This window comes from Osmerus mordax, chromosome 13, assembly GCF_038355195.1.
Source record: "Osmerus mordax isolate fOsmMor3 chromosome 13, fOsmMor3.pri, whole genome shotgun sequence".
In the NCBI taxonomy this organism is placed as follows: domain Eukaryota; kingdom Metazoa; phylum Chordata; class Actinopteri; order Osmeriformes; family Osmeridae; genus Osmerus; species Osmerus mordax.
The window spans coordinates 12,816,409-12,836,067 of NC_090062.1; the positions used below are offsets into that span (position 1 = coordinate 12,816,409).

Consider the following 19,659-nt stretch of genomic DNA (forward strand, 5'->3'; position numbering starts at 1 on the left):
CCGTTGTCCGCTTGTTCCGTATTTTTTTTTACCACTATTTGTCACAGCCTCGCCCTTTGAACCGCTAATGTCCGCTCTGCTGGGAGCAAATCAAATCAACCTTATTTCCACCAAATGGAATTTCTGTGGTTAAAAAAAGAACAATGAAAGTCCTGACACCGGGTGTGTTTGGTAATCTGATTTCCAGCTCTGAATGCACAGGGGGAGCGGAAGAAAGAGTTGACCCAATATATTTAAAAAGGCCCACTTCCCGCTGGGGAGAGAAGGACAAGTGGCACCAGACGGGGATGGGGGGTGAAAGAAAGAGAAATATTTATTCCAGGAATCGAGTTTGAGTCCCAGCGTTCCGTCTGGAGCAGGAGGTGCAGATTGATGGAGATCATTCATTATTGGATCTAAACTGTTTTAAAGACGGGAGTCATTCTGCCACAGGAGCTAATCCCTCACAATCTCATCAAGGAAGGAGACAGCAAAACACAGACAACTTGTTTTGTTTGTCAACCTAAACCCTCCTCCCCTCCCCCTTGTGTCGCCGCCCCCCACCCCCCCCCCCCCCCCACACACACACATTAATGTCTTTTTAGGAAAACAGTCTGTTTGACTTTCCGATCACAAGCATTAGGGCCTGTCTCTTGTGCTCCAGGCACGTGTGGATACAGCTATGTCCTGGGTTCAACGACAGCCCCTCGTCGCACTTAAATTAATTACGCTTATGAAGCGGGTAGCAGACGAGCACTGCGACATCTAGCCACGCAAACAGACTGACACATGGGCCACGAGGCCGGGAACAGCAGTTTGGTTAATTCTCAACAATCCCTTTAATATTGGACAAATGTTTATTGCTGCGACGCCCCTGCTCCATCTTGACAGATCGCATTTGATTTGGGAGTGTTTGGTGATAACCGAACGGCACACACCAAATGCTTCCAGGGCGTTAGAACAATGAAGACAGGCTGTTCATTTAATCCCCAGACTAAAGTGAGCGATCAAGAGAAGGGAGCATCCCAGCAGACAGTTGGCATGTCAGTTTCCACCAGGGCGACTCAGTCAGGGCTGTAGTGGGTGGGACTGCAGTGTAGCCCTGCGCTCCGTGAGGTCCATGTGACCGCGAGATGTTCCTCACGTTTCCTCCCTCCAGACGACCTGAACAGGAGCCACCAGCACTGCGTCCTGACCGGAGACGTGCCTCGCTTCAGCTCCACCCACCGGGTGGCGGAGGTGAGCGCCCCCCCCCCACCCCCCCGCCAACCTCACCCCACCTTGATATCCACCACTTGTACACGTTCCAGCAGGCCGGCGCCTGATGTCTCTCCCCCCTCCCCCCAGTGCTCCACAGGCACCCTGGCCTACATCGAGGCGCGGTGCCGCGAGGCCCTGTCCTACCTGCGCGTGGAGGCGGACGGGGGCGCCCACAGCCTGCTGTCCCTGCTGCCCTCCACCTTCCAGCACTGTGAGGAGATCCACAACGAGGTGAGGCCGGCCCCTACACACACCGCACCGCACACGCACCACCCCTCACACACCACCCCTCACACACGCACCACACACACACCACCCCTCACACACGCACCGCACACACACCGCACACGCACCACCCCTCACACACCACCCCTCACACACACACGCACCACACACACACCACCCCTCACACACGCACCGCACACGCACCACACACGCACCACCCCCACACACCACCCCTCACACACGCACCACACACACCACACACACACCACCCCTCACACACGCACCACACACACCACACACACACCACCCCTCACACACGCACCACACACACCACACACACACCACCCTCACACACACACCACACACACCACACACACACCACCCCTCACACACGCACCACACACACCACACACACACCACCCCTCACACACACACCACACACACACACACACACACACCACCCCTCACACACACACCCGTGCTACAGCAGCTTGGAGGAGGGGACTAGACACTTATCTATTAGAATTCGTATTGTCCCATAAATCTCTAACGTCCTCAGCTTTAGCTGTAGCTCCATGTCTGGAGCTCGTTGTAGAAGCCTTCGCTGAGAGCCCTGTGCAGTGCTGTCTGGGCAGGACACGGCATGAAAGGCGGACGAGGAGAATGTGAGGCTGCCCCCCACGCAGGTGTAGCCTATAGCTTACGCGTTTGTTTCTGGTGGGGGAAATGTTTGGTAAGTGAAATCCAGGGTTGTTCTCATTAGTCTTCCAGCCTATGATGGATCGTGAGTCAATCGCTCCTCCATATGCTGTCTCTGGGTGGGGGCCGCGGTCTTGTTCACACACGGCAAGCAGCGGATCTGGCTGGAGGGAGGGGGGGAAGAGTGAAGGGGGGATGGGGTGGGGGGCGTAGAGTTGGGGGCCGTTCACAGTGGTAGCCTGCCCCAACCTGCCCCTAGCGTGCCAGAGGCTAACCGCCAAAATAGCGTTTCACCCCGCACCCCCCTCCCCTCCCTCCATCCAGGCGTTCCGGGGCGCTCCTGACCCCGGCCTCCTCCAGGTAACCACGGCACCCACCCCTGTCGCGGCGGGCGGCCATGACAGATGAGCCTGGCGTGAGGTTGTTTAAAGGTTGTACATAACATTAATTATTCACACCGCCAAACAATGGAGGCGGTGTCGGGCGCGGCGCGCGAGGCGCCTCGGCCTCCCCCCGGTGACTCCCGGTACGGAGCAACACCTGCTCACCACAGGATTACCCCCGCCTCGGCCTCCGCCAGGCGCCCACGCCGTACAGTCAGGAAAACAGGACGCTATTTATAAAAAAGAGTGTAGGTGTGTTAAGGGGGCGAGCATATGTGTTTATGATGTGTGTGGGGGTATGTTCTGTGTGTGTGTGTGTGTGTGTGAGAGAGAGGGGGGTAGATTCTCAGGGGCTCTGGCCCCTCTCTACCTGGCTCTGCGATGATCGATTGAGCCATTTGTTGTGAGTTGCCCACAAGGGCAGAACACCCACTTAAATGATGTATTGTTGGCGGAGTTATTTACGATGGAGGCCCAGTTAGCTGTTGGCGGCGGGTGCATGCTCGCGGCGGGTCGTGTTTGACATGGACGACTGAGGAGCGAACAAGCGAGAGGCGCGCCGGTGGCCTGACCCGACCAGCACCTTCCGGGCGTGTCCTTAAAAGGTGCTAAACAGGCATGTGCATGGGCTGATGCAGGGTCTGGTGTTCAGAGAGAGGGAGAGAGAGAGTTGGTTTGACAGTTGTTCAGGGGAGATGGTGGGGGAAGGGAGGGGATCGGGGGCAGTGGGAGGGTGTTTTAGGGGGTCTGATGATGATGAAGCTGAACGTCTGCCATCTGAGTACCTGTGTTCAAGGAGGGGGGGGTGGGGGGGTTTAGGGGGGTTGAAACGGGGGGTGATTGGAAAGAACAGGGGAGACGGGTAGGGAGAGCGAGACGGGGAGAGAGAGAGAGAGAGTGAGTGAGTGAGAGAGTGAGAGAGAAAGGCAGAAAGACAAGTAGACAAAAACAATCCCACCTCAGGATGCTAGGGCTTGGTCCCCCTTCTTCAATCCGTCCTGCTGTCTGTGCTCTACAGTTGGAAGGGGGGGCTAGCGTCACCGCACGGCCCTGGTGTCGCCGGCTTTGAAATGCTAATGCTAACGTCTTGTCTCATTTAAAGCCACTGTGTCACAGCCCAGGTGGGAGGTGTGACAGTGTGCCCTGGGGGACCCCCCCTCACAAACAATGCCTGCCCCCCCCCCCCCCCCCCCCCCCCCCCAACAGTAAATATTGGAGGGAGGGACAGACTTAGGTCCCACATGTTTTACCAGGAGGAAACTCAACTCGGAGTGAAATCAGGTGATTGTGACCTTGCAATGTCCTGCTTTCCAGGCGAGGCTAGTCCCCAATGACAGAACGAGAGAGAGAGAGACACAGAGAGAGACAGAGAGAGAGACAGAGAGACAGAGAGAGAGACAGAGAGAGAAGAAGGATTAGCTTCTGAACATACTCCCACACTGCTCACAGCAACGCATCAAAGACAGACATGCAGAGAGAGAGTGCAAGTGTTTGGGGAGAGTTTCTAGTTTTGTTTGGGATAGTAGAGAAATAAATCTGTGGGAAGGGTTATGTATTTGGTAGAACAGGAAATAACAGGACAGGACACATGTCCTGTGTGTTTGAGGATGTGTTTACATGGCACCATGTGTGTACACAGCACCTGTGTGTGTGAGAGTGTGCATGTGTGTATATGTACTTTAGCCTACAGTATATGTGTCCACCAGGCCGTCCCTCTGAGCTGTGGCCAGGGTGCACAGGTCCTCTCCAGGGTGCACAGGTCCTCTCCAGGGTGCACAGGTCCTCTCCAGGGTGCACAGGTCCCTCTCCAGGGTGCACAGGTCCTCTCCAGGGTGCACAGGTCCTCTCCAGGGTGCACAGGTCCTCTCCAGGGTGCACAGGTCCTCTCCAGGGTGCACAGGTCCTCTCCAGGGTGCACAGGTCCTCTCCAGGGTGCACAGGTCCTCTCCAGGGTGCACAGGTCCTCTCCAGGGTGCATGGCCAGGGCCAGAATTCCTGGTTGATGGCAGTGCTGGGAGAGTCAGGCTGCTATCGACCCCCCCACCCCCCGACCCACCCCACTCTGACACACACACACACACACACACCCTCCCCACCATCAGCCCTCCCACCTCGGGGCCACGGCCCAAATTGATCTGGACATGCTCAGGGACTACCGGGAGGTGTTGAAAAAAATCGCACCTCATTAAATGGGAAAAATGAGCTGGTTGGTGTTGAATCCGTGGTTGGTGTGGCGAGGGGTGGCGGGCGGCCGGTGAGCGGAGGCTAATGTGCAGTTAGCACATCCGTCACCTGGGGAGATGACAGGTGGGCGCCTCTGGGGAGCTCACCCAGAACCCACCAATCTCTCTCTCTCTCTCTCTCTCTTCCTCTCTCTCTCTCTCTCTCTCTCTCTCTCTCTCTCTCTCTCTCTCTCTCTCTCTCTCTCTCTCTCTCTCTCTCGTTCTCAGTTTTTCTTGCGTTTGATGGCTCACTCCCTCCCTCGCGCTCACTCCTCTAACACTCTTCTCTCTCTCTCTCTCTCTCTCTCTCTCTCTCTCCTCTCTCTCTCTCTCTCTCTCTCTCTCTCTCTCTCTCTCTCTCTCTCACTCACTCACTCACTCACTCACTCACTCACTCACTCACTCACACACACACGCTCTCTCTCTGTGTTTCCCTTTCTCTCTCTCCTCCTCTTTACCTGGATAGGTGGCCTTTAGTCAGCTCTCAGTGTGTTGCAGTCGGCCTGCTCTGGGGCCTCTAAATGCCATGCTCCCCAGTCGCCGGCTTTGTGGCTCCCGGCGGCCCGCACGGCAGGAAGCTGCTGCCATGTCGGCTCAAAGCAGAGCCACGGGCAGTCTCCCCTTGGTAAAGGACAGACGGACAATAACAGCGAGAGAAAGAGAGCGAGAGAGCACAGGGGAGGGGGGAGATGGATGTGGAGAAAAGGACATCCAGTATGTGTCCCTCTCTGGCTTTGTACTGTGTTAAAGCTGTCGTGATCGAAGAGAGAGCGAAGCAGACAGTGAGGCTGACATTTCTTTGAAGGTGGTGTTGTATGGAGTGGTTGTGAGGATGCTGAACAGGGGCCCCGGGGCCTGTGTCGTCCCCCTTAACAAGGCCCGGCCCCTGCACGGAACACCGCAGAGATCAGGGGGACCTCTGCTTCCCCCAAAGAAGGCTCCGTCCTCCGCCGCTCTGTACGGGCTCTCTCCATAGCAACTGGAAGGCAGAGAACCACCTAGACTATTAATGGATGGATCTGGTGTCTCTGGGTTTTTTTGGGTTCTAGGTGTGATATTGTCGGTGTTAGACGCCGCCGTACACGACATAGTTCCCCGTGAAAGATAAACAATAAACGGAGCAGTCGGAGGAAAGGAACTACGAGCTCTCGTCTCTGTTCACAGGCATTTGATATGCAGGCTCTTTTGTACTGGAATGCTGCGTGTGATGCAGTTGTCTATGTGAAAGGAGCGGGGCAGGTATTGTTAGAGGGAGAGCGGGGGGCTGGGGAGCTGGGGGGCTGGGGAGCTGGGGAGCTGGGGAGCTGGGGAGCTGGGGAGCTGGGGGGCTGGGGGGCTGGGGGAGGAGGGGGAGCTGCTGGGTGTTTGGGGGGAGGGCAAGTCAGAGTGGCTTTCTTTTGCATCATCGACATTTGTGGCAATCTTTGACATGCACACACGCACACAATAGCACATCGATGGGCTAACACACACACACACACACACACACACACTCATACACACGCTACTTAGTAACATACAGAGAGATACACACACTCCGACATTCAGACATACATGCATGCATGCATGCATACATACACCTGGCTTGATGAAGCAGTCTCGTGAGGATTAAACCAGCACTTCAAAAGAGCAGGAAACCACACCAGCCTCGCTGGAGGAGAGGTGAGGGGCTCAGCCGCGTAAACTGTCATTCCCCAGATGGAGGGAGGGAGAGGGGGTGGGGGGAGGAGAGGAAAGGAGGGGATGGCAGGGAGGAATGGAGGGGGGGGGGGGTGGGGGGGGGGGGGGGAGGGGAGGAGGGGAGGGAGAGGGTGGAGCCATGTGGGGGTGAGGTGTGTGCCTGTTTGTTTCCGTGTGTTTGTCTGTGTCTTAGTGAGTGTTTGTGAGTGTGTGTGTGTAGACTGTGGGGGTCGAGGGGCCAAGCGGAGTGTGTTTACCTGTTCTCCGAGGAATGGCCCTCTGCATATTCACGTTTCTGGCAATGCACTCTGGGACATCTTCCTCTCCCTCTCCCCCGCCCCTTCATTCCCTCACTCTCCTTACATCTTGCTAATTTGGCAAAAATCCCAAACTTGAACCTATTATTCAATCCTTCTCTCTTGTCTCCCACATCATGGAGGCCTAGAGAGCCCTTGACAGCTAAACCTCAGTGTCTTAACTGACATTGTGGGAGAGTTAAATAAAAAAGCAAGTAAAAAGTACTTTAAAGTGAAGTAAAATAAGGCACCAAGACCAGACAGGAGCAATAGTCATTTGTCACTTGAGTCTTGAATTTCTCTCAATTTACCGAAGTTATGCTATACAGATAATTCTAAAAAAAATCCACAGAAAGTTCATCTTTATGGGGTACATTATTCAGACTTACTACATCTATACGATCTGTCACTTACCACAAATGTTCCTATTGTTTGATTCGTATGTCTGTGTGTGCCTGCCAAGGTGGAGTTTGAGTGGCTGAGGCAGTACTGGTTCCAGGGCCAGCGCTACACCCGTTTCTGCAGCTGGTGGAGCAGCCCCATGGAGAGACTGGAGACAGACTGGAGACACATGGAGCTCATGGTGAGTCTAGACACACCACTCAGGGCCTTGATACAGACACAACTGTCTGCTACCACACACACACACACACAGTGTACACACTGTTTATGCACACACATACAGTACACGCATGCACGCGAGCGCGCACACACACACACACACAGTTCACTCCACGCCCACACACACAGACACTTCTTACGCACACATACAGACACAACTGTCTGCTACCACACACACACACACACACACACACAGACACTTCTTACGCACACACATACAGTACTGTACACAAACACACAATAAGTTCACTCTTCCTAAATTTAGGTCACTTTAAACATGCCTGTGCCTGAGCTTATTGCACAAGCTACTCAACACATCTGCAGAAGCAACTTTACTGTCAGTTTACCGGAGGGAGGTTGTGAAATACTGTATAGGCCGTATCATATTCAGAAGCATGTGTCATCTATTTCACTCCAGTCTGACTCATCTGTTTATCAGGGAAGCACGGTGCGTGCGTGTGTGTGTGTGTGTGTATGAGGGTGGGGAGTGCAGAGGAATTGGCTTGAGTCTACTCCTTGCCATGGCTCGAACAATTCACTTCGTTATTGCAGCCTTCCAGATTAGAAGGCTCACTGTAAAGTCCCCATTGTCTCGCCTGCCTTCTGTTCCTGTGTGTTTGCGTGGGCGTGCCCGTGTGTTGTATACTGTCCACTACCTTCTGTCGTGACAGGGAATGTTTTGGGAAACTCTGGAAAGCGCGCCAGCAGGGGGCACTCTTGTACCACTGTAGCACCCAGCTCCAGAGCTCGGCTCTCTCTCTCTCCCACTCTTCATCAGCCCCCTCCCTCCCTCCCTCCCTCCCTCTCTCTCTCTCTCTCTCTCTCTCTCTCTCTCCGTACTCTCTGTCTCTGTCACTGGCTAGCGCTGAGCAGTAATCACATCTAATGCTCAGGCGGGGATAAAGAGAGAGAGAGGGAGAGAGGAGCTGGAGCACACTGGTGCCGTGTCTTAGCCAGGCAGCCAGGCTCTCTGTCTCCCCGCTCCAGAGCCAGGAGATGGGGCCTGGGAGGAAGGGTGGGGGCGGGCTCAGCTCATCTGGAGCTCCACCTCTGGGTCCAGATGAAGGGTGTGATTTGGGCCTGTATTTAGAGAGGAGCACAAGTGAGATGTGAAGGCTTGCTCTCCGACGGGCAACCAGACCCCACTCAGCGCTGTTTGCGGGTTTGTGTGTGTGTGTGCGTGTGTGTGTGTGTGTGTGTGTGTGTGTGTGGGTATTTAAATTTGTGCAAAATGAATATATATGTGCATATTTTGGAAAGGACACAGTGCTACAACAATTCCTTGAATGTACGTGATATTTTATTCAATAATGTTAATTCATATATTTTATTTATTTTACTAGTCATATTCACAGTAGTTGAAAAATGAACATTTATGCTGTCTTCTCTACCAGTTCTTACATTAATTTCAACTTTGAAGCCTGTATAAACTATAGGGTTTCCCTCCGTAGTAACGTCGCTCGACTGGCACATATACTAGGCTACATTCTAATTGAAATATATGAATACAAAAATTGATTCTAGGAAGGATTTCTCTCTGACCCCTAGACTGAAATAAGGCAATGATAATTTGTGAAAATGAGATCACATAAATAAAAAGCAATACTGGTCAATATAAATGCAGGTTTCAATATTGGCTTCATAAGCAATACTCCTAGATAGATTTGACTCCAATTCCACTCTGTGACTAAAGAGGCAGTTTTCATTAGAACAAATCCGTCATGTATTGACTTTGCTACAGTTGAGTTGTTGTTTTTTCAGGTTTTTTTCTTCATGTTGTTGTTTACTCATATTGTTTACATTTTACCATGTACATGTACCTTTTCTGTAAAATATTGAAACTATTACTCACTAAGTCACTACTACTAGTACACTACCCATGTAGCTCAGTCCTTTAACCTAAGCTCTTTTTTGTGTTAATTTTTTTTATATAATATGAATTTAATGTATCTATAAATAAAACACTATCTATTTTGGATATCCAACGAAGAGAACTCCAATATAACATGTTTTACTTTTGCAATAATGTAGGAGTGTGTCTGTTTTGGTGCGTGTGTGTGTGTCTGTCTGTGTGTGTGTGTGTATACTCGGTATATTCTTATACTGTGGCGGCTGCTGTTTCTGGATGCCGGGGCCCCTTCCCCTGGGGCCCCTTCTGCCCCTCCAGCCTGTTGTCATGCAAATGCTCACCCTTCCATTTGAATGACATTCTGATAAAAAAAACCACGTCCAGCGCTCCTCTCTCGCCTTTCTCTCCAAACTGTTACCTCAGGAATTGAAGCGTTTCCTAATAGAAACAAAGGCACGGAGCGGCAGAGGGCCGCTGCATGAAGTGTATTTAGATGAGAGTGTGTGTGTGTGTGTGTGAGAGCGATTGTTTATTTGTTTCATGCATATTTGCGCTACCTTAAGGAATTGGAGTGGTTATCAGATTTAAGGTGAGATGTGAGTGAATGAGTGAGCGGGGGGCTTCTGGGTTCTCTATCTCTATGAGGGGGTGGGGGGGGGGTACAGGGTGGCCGTCTGTGGTTAAAGGACAGGGGTGTAAAGGCGACGTTCCCCAGTGATACAGAACGGGGCCGCCGAAACCCGTTTGGACTGGCCTGGACCAGGGCCTAGATCCCTTGAGGACACCATATCAGAGATATCATACAATAGTGACATTTCCTTAAACCAGCAACAATGAATAGCTTCCTCCTGGCTAACAAAAGAGACAGTCAGCCGTTATGCAGAATATTTTAAATAACGGTGTGGCATTCTTTTTCACGTTTTTTTCCTTCTTTTTTTTATCTTTCTTTGATTTGCTGTGGGGGAAAAGCGACAGAAGAGAGCACATCCCATTTTGGTCTTGTGTGTGCGGCTGATGCTAATATATGCACTCTGTGTGACTTTAATTGATTTACCAGCTCTGCTCGCACACTTCGGCTTTTTTACCCTAATTTGTCTTTTTCCCGACTTCTGCGACTGCTCATCTAACAACTTCAAAAGCGATGGGATGTGAAGAGATTTCACTGTTCTCTCTCTCTCTCTGTAGCTCTCTTTTTTCCCCTCCCTCTGTCTTTCTCTCGCTCGCTCTTCCTCGTCTGACAGGGAAACGAGCCTTGTAGATGAAAATCTGTTCAGTACGTATCAAGAAAATTAATCTACCCTCACAATAAATATAATCCACACACTTGAATATATTTGTATACTTCAAGATGTACTAAACAGGAAGTAGGAGCAGGGCTCTGTCTCCCAGTGCTCTCTCCACCTATCCTGTCTCTCTCTCCTCTTCCTGGGCTTGGTCACACACAAACAGTAAAACACACACTAACACGCTGTCATCCACTTGTTTTTTTGTACCCACACACACACACATACACCTACACACAATCACAGTCACTTATATTCCCAGAAACACTCACAAAGTCTGAAAGTAGCAACAAAGACACGCGTGTCGGAAGACCCACACGCGTGTGTGTGGGGATGCGCACCGTGACCATTTCATCCTTCTTCCCTCTCTTTAATGGTGGTCCTTAGGACCAATCAGAAGAGCTGAGGGGGAGCGCAGTGCAATCACACGCAGTCTAGCCCGCTTGCCATCGATAGCTGATTAGGTTATTGACCTAGCAGGATGGTAGGAGAGAAGGATGGGGCTGCTGGGTTAGAGGTAGAGAGAGAGAGAGACAGAGAGAGAAAGAGAGAGTGAGAGAGAGGGGGGGGGGGTCAATGTAAATGTTATTGCAGTGTGAGCTCATTTGATCAAAGCCCAGGAAAGGTTAAGCGAATCCAATCTGGTTTTGTATGGCAGAGTGCAGACACAGGCACAAGAGGAGAAACCCCAAGACAGAGAATGGATTATCATATTGGCGCTGGAGTGGAAGGGGCCTCCGACCGCCAGTTTACTCCGCCTGTAATGCCTTTAGACAGCAATTGGCCTTAATAACCTTTATTGACTTCAGCGGGTCAGAGCCAAGAATCTAATTATTAAAGTGTATCAATTTCATTGGAGTTTAGAGTTGCACTGTTCATATAATTATTTTAAGGTCGGCCGGGGCAATTAATCCCTATCCACTTATTTGATGGGTTTGTAAAACATTATAAATGTTATGGTTCTGTTGTGCGTTTCACCGTAAATAATTTTTCCGAGGGAGCGCTTTTCCATTCGCTGTGCTTCTTTTTCACTGCTCGCGTGAAGGAGGAGAGCAGGATGTCTTACAGGGCTTGAGGCTTCAACAGAATTATTCTGCAGATGTTTTAGTGCTGTGCTTCAGTCCTTTGCTTGTCTTCTACAGTACTTGCGTTTTATAACAATTTTATGTGCACACATGCTGGCCAGATTAATTGTTAAGTGTGAACTATTCAGTAAATACTTTAAAGAGCGCTTTTATAGCTTATTATAAAACCGTTCATTATCTGTGCTACATTTCTGTGTTTATGCTAGTTTCGTTTTGTGACAATGTGCACTGCATGCTACAATTCTGGGTGAAGTTGTTGGCGTTTTAAAATTGTGTTAGCTGCTTGTATGTGTGTGACTTGAATAGTTAGTGTGTGTTTGTGTTTATGTGTGTGTACGTGCATGTGTGTACGAATGGGAGAGAACCGCCCAGTAGTTTATCCTTCACTGACAGTCAGCTACCTGCCTAGTAAGACCTGTTTCTCCTTATCGCCAAACATAGAATAGAGTGTCTTAATCCACGTGTTCATTATAACACAGCACTGTTTACCTCCAGCTCTGTACCAGTGCACAGGTTTCGGCCCCATTTAGACAGCGCCACATAAAAAAGAAATTACTCTGAGATTATTGTTATTATTCATTTAAAGAGGAAATATACGGCTGATAAATACATTTACATCGCCGAGCGGCACGCTGGTGCAAATACAAAATGAGGAGAGAAAGAGGAAGGGAAGAGAGAGAGAAAGCGAGAGGGAACGTAGCCTAAGTCGCGGGCGAAGGCATTTGCGATTCTCTTTGAAGTACTTCTTCAACGGGGTAAGCTGAATTTCTCGCCGGCACCTGATAGTGTTCTGGGTAAATACTTAAACCCCTTTAGAGCATTTCACGGCAGATGTGGCGTTGCTGGGAGGCAGCATCGGTGTTACCTGCAGCCAGGGTGGCCCGGGGCTTGGTATCCCGAGGATGGAAGGTGCGGAATGGGACTCCCTGTGGCAATAGGCTGGGTGACAGATTCAGCCTCCGCATCGCTGGGAGGAGAGCTTGTGGTGCAAGTGGATAGATAGATAGATGGATAGATGGATACAGATGATGGACAGACAGATGGATCAAGGGTCTTTTTGAACCTTTTCCCAGCCAAATTCTGCAGACACTAACACTCTGATACGCATATGCACGCACGCACGCACACACACACACACATACATACATGGGCTGAGACATGTGCACAGACACGCATACATAGACTTATTGATGGACACACATCCACTCACACAAATGCACACACACACACATTCAATATGAAACGCAACTGCACATTTTATTAATGGCTAAGGGCACTAGCTCAGCCTGTCAAGCCATATTGTATTACTTTGTGTCTTTATAAACAACACACGGCACTCCTCAGCCATATCCTTTTATTTCTGTCTCATACATCATAATTATTGCTCATACATTTTCTGTGTGAGTATCTCTAATGATTTCTCGATAAACAGGATGTATGTTATTATCGTGGTAAAACAGAGGCGTGGCGGTTCATGTCATCTGAGTTCACACAGTGAATGGAGAGCAGAGCCAAAATGCTCTGGGCTGAGCTGAGTTCAGGTTTACCAAAGCATGAGTCACAGTTCCTGCTCTCTTCATCTCTACACTTCCTCGAAAAAACTCCTCAGACACGACACCGCCATTGTCCGGTCTCTTTATCGTGTTGGGCAAATTGTGTGTTTTGTCTATATCCCATTACATTTGTAATTATCTACAGAACTGACTTAATTTGCCTTTTTGTGTGAGAGATGGGGAAAAAAGAGACATGTTTGCTGATTTGCATTATTTCATTTTCCAATTTTGAATATTTTTTGTGTGTCCGTGAATGCCGTCATTGACAACTTCACTGCATTGCGGGTGGAAGTGCCCCCTATAATTTTTGTTAGAAAACAAACGAGCGCTTTACTGAGATGAATCTGCCTGATCCTCTTAGCCGCCTTCTCCGCGCACCCGATTTTTCTTTCTGTTATTTATTTATCCCCACATTTTCCTCCTCTGGCCCGATCAGCAAGATAAGTTTGCCGTGGAGGGAGATAACATCCATTAAAGAAGTAAAGAGGAATTACAGGCCAGCGTAGATTAATCACTGCTCGGGCTAATCGTGTTCACTGTGGATGGGGAGGGCTGACTGCAGGGCCTAGCCTCGCTCTGTCTGCCTCCACTTCAGTTACACAGCCAGAGATAGCGAGGGATGGAAGGATGGAGAGAGAGAGGGAGGGAGAGACAGACAGCGGTGGGGGGTGTTGACTGGTAAGTGAGTGTGTTGAGTGGGCGGGGGTATTCGGGGAAGGAGATAAAGATTGAAAATGAGATGCTTCCGAGAAAGCAGCAGAGGTTTAAGAGCAGAACGGCTCGAACGAAGGATGGAGACAGAGGGCAACACGAGAGAGACAGTCAGAGATGATAGAAGATGAGAAAAATGTGTATCTCTAGCTCACACCAAAGCCCACCTTCTCACGGCTGACAGTACACATTAACATGAGCAAACAGTTGACATGCAATTATTGCCAGACTTTGATGTCGGTGTAATTGTGCATTCCTGGCCTAACCCATGCACATCACACCATGGAATAGAGATGCGACAAGACACCGTGTTGTTGTTGTTTTTCTCTTACCATCAAAGAACAACAGCTCCAGTCAGTGAACTCCCCCCCCCCCCCCCCCCCCCCCCACACACACACCCTTTAATTCTCCAAATTCATCAGTGCAGCCATCATGTTCAAACTATTAAAAGGGGCTAAGCCCGCTCTAAAAACAATGAGGTTGGGGGGGGGGGGGGGGGGGGGCTCGTGAAGGAGGACGGCGTAAAATAGTCTCGATTCGCTCGAAGAGTCGCGAAGAAAGAGGGGAATGATGGAGAAGATGCTCGCGATAATTTGGGAAGGCTTTAGGTGAGGGGGGTGCAGGGGGAGGGGTGGAAGGCAAGGAGGTACAGCTATTATGGAGGGATTTAAACTGCACTCAGAGAGAATGCAGGGGAGAGACAGTGATTCTAGATGAGGAATACAGCACCAGAGAAGGGGCTTTGGGTAGTAGCTAGACCTGGTAAAACAAACGTTATTTGTGTTGCTCTTTCACAGCAACACGTTTGAGGACGGCACACTGGCTGAGATCAAAACCCAGTGCGTTCTTTGTTGCTGGTGCTCCACAACATACTCTTAGGACAATTCTTTTGTAGTTTGCAAATAAGAAAAGTACACAATAATACTACGCGAATTACGTGAATATTAATATACGGCCTTTTCCTCAAACCCTCACAACCAATTTCTCTCATGGATCGTACCACCTTGCTAAAACACTCAGGGGGGCTATCACTGTGGGAATCCCCGCCCTCACCCCCCTCCAGATAGCCCCCTCCTGGATGGTGCGGTGTTAAGTGGGTGAGATGTAGGACAGTGTAATTAACGTTAGTCCTTTAACGGGCCCCGCCTCCCTCCATGGGGAGATCCAGATATAGCTCTCATTAATTCCTATTTGTGCGTAATGAGAGGGTCATGTTGGAGGTAATAAATGGATCTTTTATTTGGGTGAGAGCTGCAGGGCTGCATCTTCTCCTGGCTAACAGTCTCATAAACACCCTTTAGCCACTCTCATCAGCCTCTTGGGTGGCAGACACACACACACACATTACGGGGTCTTCTGACGAGGAAGAAAAGTGTGAAAATTGGATAAACATTTTATCAGGTTATTGAAACCCTGTAGTGTACTGTAGTCTTTTCTTCTTGCATGTTAGTTAAGGAGCTATTCTTCACTCTGTGACCGCTATACATTCTATACGAGATATACAGTTAACCCATCACCAACAGCAACCCATATAAAGGCATGGTTCTATTTCTGCCAGGGCCTGAGGGCCCTTACACCCACACAGGTGTGTGTAAGCTACGGTGCGTCGCTATAGCACTGCACCCCTGACAATTACCAAACACACACACACACACTCACTCACTTTCTCTCCTCCTAGTCTATGTTCCGCTGTGTCTGAGAGACCTGTCACAGGCTCTTTGTGTCCAGATGCAGGATGAAGATGTGAAGCTCCACTGACAGCTCCTTCCCACACAGCCTGCCTCCGCTCCCCCCAGCACTGTGGGGCTGAGGCCTGTCCGCCTGCTCCAACCTGCACGCCTGGACCGGCACAGTAGCCAATTTAAAGTCAATCAAAACATTATTAACAGTACATTTTATCCCCCACCGACTTGATTTCTGTTCGGGAAAGGTCTACAGTACTGGCCAGGACAAAGATGGAAATTCATTTTATTGGTTTTAGCGTTAGCTGCAGTATTGGAGTTTAATTTGTTGGACGTCGTCACTTTGGGGGAAGACCGTCTGGCTTCGACCCAGTCAACCGAAAGCTTTTGTTGGCAGGAGACAAGTTCTGATCCAAACCGGCTATCTGGAACCATCTAGAATCAGCTTTCACATGCTGAGGAAGGGAGACAGGGAACATGAGGGAGAGAAAGAAGGGAGGGGGGGTTCAGCAGAAGGCACTTGTGAGCAAGTGTCACACTTTGTTCCAACATCTCTGTCCAGGTCCATCTCCATTGTTCCAAATTAGTCCCTGCACCTTCTTAAGGCTTTGTGGTGGTGGACAGTGATGCATTTTGTTTAGGCCGGTGGGGGTGTTGTGTGTGTGTGTGTGTGTGTGTTTGTCGGTTCCTTGCCATGCATTGGAGAGCCTGGTGCTGACATCTGCATAGCTCATTCAGACCCAGGCCTATGTGGTTTAGCCATTAAAAGCCCACAGGATCTGCTCTCCAGCTCGTGAGACTGTGCGTGTGTGTACGTGTGTGTTTTGTGTAATTCCTTGTGGGGCTGTTGGATTGCAACCTTAAAAACAGTATTTGTCTTCTTTTTTTTTTTTTTCTTCCCTTCTTTTCCCACCGAATGTGGGTGATCACAAAGCCTTTGGGGTTGTGCTTAATTTCGCCCCTGTAGAAAGCATATGTCCAGCATGCCCTCACAGCATCCTGGCCCCAAGATGGACTGGGCCTCTAGCAGACAATAGAGCCCTGCCCACACTGGAGAACCACAATGCCTTCAAACACACTCACTTGTTGGGTTCCTTCCCTTTCAGGGAGTGTCTGAACCCCCCCCCCCCCCCCCCTCCCTCGTCTGCTCTATAGCGTTCCTCTGATGTCGCAGACACATTTTTCTAATGTTTTACACTTCATATAATCCGCTGTGTATAGGGAAGCCCACTTCAGAGCCTCATATAATTGATGGCGCCCACGACCCCCAAAGGGTCAATCTGGCAGAAAGGGCAAGCACTCAATCACCTCTGAGATCACAAGTACCATCCACTCCCCCTCACAAACACACACACACGCATGCACACAGACACACACCCACACACACACACACACACAGACAGAAAAGACCTCCCTAAGAGGCCTGGTGTTTCTGTAACCCCCCAAGCTGGTCTCTCCCAATGATAGTCAGGGGCCCTTTGAGTGGAAAATGCAGCCTGTCCAGTGATGAGACTACCACGAGACTAGTCCACTTGACTAGATACCTCCCCCCCCACACACTCACTCACACACACACCCACACACACACACACACACACACACACAGACTTCCTATTCCTTCCTATTAAAAAGCTTAAGATCCTGCAACCTTATGGAATTTGGCAAATCAAATTTCAATTTGGCCATCTCCAATCACATGATAGGGAGGGATGGACGACAAAACACTTTTTTTCCCCTCTTTTACAACTGGAAGTTGTGTGATGTCAGAGGAAAGTGAGTCTGGCTGGGGCTTATTTTCCTGGGCTAATATAATTTTCCAGCGGTGGATTGTTACCCCCAGAGCGAAGTAAACCAGGGAGGCCCTCTGCAACACACACCCCAGGCCCCATCAACCTGGAACTGGCCCTGGCAGGATCACAGCTCCCTTCTCGTCCATATCACCAGACAGAGGCTATCAATTATCCCTGAGCAAGGTGCTCCATGACTTTTTCCGCCAGTAGTGGAATTGATATTGGTTTCATGTATTAACACAGTGAGAGAGGGAGAAAGAGAGCAGCGGGGTGCTTGCCAAACTTTCACTCTTAGGGCCTGTGAAATAAAATGTAGGGACCTGAGCGCCCGCAGGAGCCAGAGAGCATTATCAGATTTGGAGAATAGGCCTGAAATTCAGCTGGTGTGTTAACGTGAGAAGTGGAAATAGAAATAAGGAGAGAGAGGGAGTTCAGAAGCAGTTATTCTGTCAAAGGGCTTGAGCACCTTCAAGTCTTTATTTTTCTTTCTTAAAAGATGCAGAAAAACGGTACAAATCCTATCAATCAAGCTATTGCTGATATCTAAACTAGTTTTTGAAGCCACCATGGAGCAAGGAAGAAGGCAACACACATTTTCCCTTGAAGGTTGAGTTCTTTTTTAGTTTTGAAAGGTCAAAATAATATTTTTCAAATGAAGTTTGATTTTTTTTGTATTAATGTTTTTAAGAAATTTCAATCTCTTGTCATGAGAAAAATGGAAACAGACAGAGAGAAGAGGCCAGGGCTCAGATATGTGTGGATACTGAGGATGGGCCTCTTAGTCAGTGCAACACAAGCTCCTGTACGTTGTGTAAATTGAGGGGCCCTGATGGTCAAAATCACAAGGATGGATTAGCAGGGCCTTGGTAAGCTCTGTGACCTGCCATATAATGATAGTGTCACAAACCAGCCATGTTTAGGGCTTGCGGAAGTCTTACTGTAAAATGGATACTATGTCATGTTGCGTTGTGGCAGGTTCCTTGACCTTAAAGATTTCCTTGTTGATCCAGGTGAAGAGCTGTTGTTTCGGTTCTAAGATACAGTTCTTGGTGTCAGTAAGATGATCCAGACAGCTCTACAGTCTGCCTTTAGATCCAACAACCGGTTTCCATCTGCTACTGGCCTCTTCAACAAGGCCAAGGACTCCCATTGACATTCATTCATTATTTAACCCAGTATCTGATTGCACTATTGCACTATGTTGACCACTCATGCTGCTCATTCTTATTCTTATTTTTATATATGTTTTATTTTATAAATAGTCTTAGGGTAGAAGGGACATTGAAGGAGCACCAGCCCCGCTCCTGCCCTCTCTCTCACCCCGGGATATGGTCCCAGGTCAGGGGGACATCTCTGGTCAGCATCAGGGGACCCGAGGACAGGTACTGTCATCCAGGGGTAAACAGAGTGGCCGGTACTAACCGAGGTTCCAGAGATAAAAGGCAGAGGGGGTTGTGAGCGGGTCTGGGCGAGGCTGAGAGCCTGGGGCTGGCCAGTCACTAACCAGCAGGGAGGCTGGAGGGCCTGGGGATCACCCTGGGGCTGCCCCTGAAGACCTCCCTCAGCACCAGCCAGCCTAAACACAGCACAACAAACACACAGAACCCAGCACAGGGGGACACGCACGCACACACACACGCACGCACTCAAGGAGCCTGTCGCCAGTGTGTTTACTTACACTTAACAGGAGAGGTGAGCAGAGTTCACGGAGATGGGGGTCTTTGGGGCTCCTTTGGTGACGTCTGTCATCGTGCATGCTGGGACAGAGGCCCTGCAGATGGGCTCTTCCTCTTCGAGGTGAACCCTTGACCCCACACACTTCCAGGGTGAGCACATCTGGAACCTGGGTTGGATTTACGAAAATCGAGTCAGCGCAGGGTCTGAGCAGTGCTGGGTTTGGGTACAGATTTGGCGTGCACACCGTGTTGTTGAATCACACGCTCCAAACATGAAGGCGAGACGAGACGGCGATATGTCTAGCGGCTGAGACGTTGATACACTCCGAATGCACTTCCTCACACTCTCCCATCCCGTCAATCATCGGGGGACGATCTGTTTGATCGTCCAATCGGTCACGCGGCTCCGCGTCCCCCCCCCCCCCCCCTGTGTGTTTTGACACCTGTCCTGCCTCGTGGCGAGGACGTCGGCACGGTGTCACCTCTCCGGATCCCACGGTGGCTTCCCTTTAGAAGGGAACACAGTCAAATCTGGCGTCAGCCGAATGAAGACAGACAGGTTGGCAGTCAGAAAGGGATTACCCCCCCCCCCTCCCCCAAACAAAATAGGGGGGAAAAGAAAACGTACTGTACACGATGGGATTGTGAAAAAAGGGGAGGTTTGA

The 19,659-nt window shown here is 50.0% G+C and overlaps 1 protein-coding gene across 1 annotated transcript in view; it reads left to right on the forward strand.

Moving 5' to 3' along the window:
- Window positions 1-19,659, forward strand: part of fto (FTO alpha-ketoglutarate dependent dioxygenase) — a gene marked incomplete at its 5' end in the record, with an annotated part of 98,052 nt that overhangs the window by 22,741 nt on the left and 55,652 nt on the right. The window contains 3 exon segments of the mRNA XM_067248814.1: window positions 1,139-1,218; window positions 1,327-1,470; window positions 7,208-7,327. Coding sequence (XP_067104915.1) covers window positions 1,139-1,218; window positions 1,327-1,470; window positions 7,208-7,327 — 344 coding nt within the window.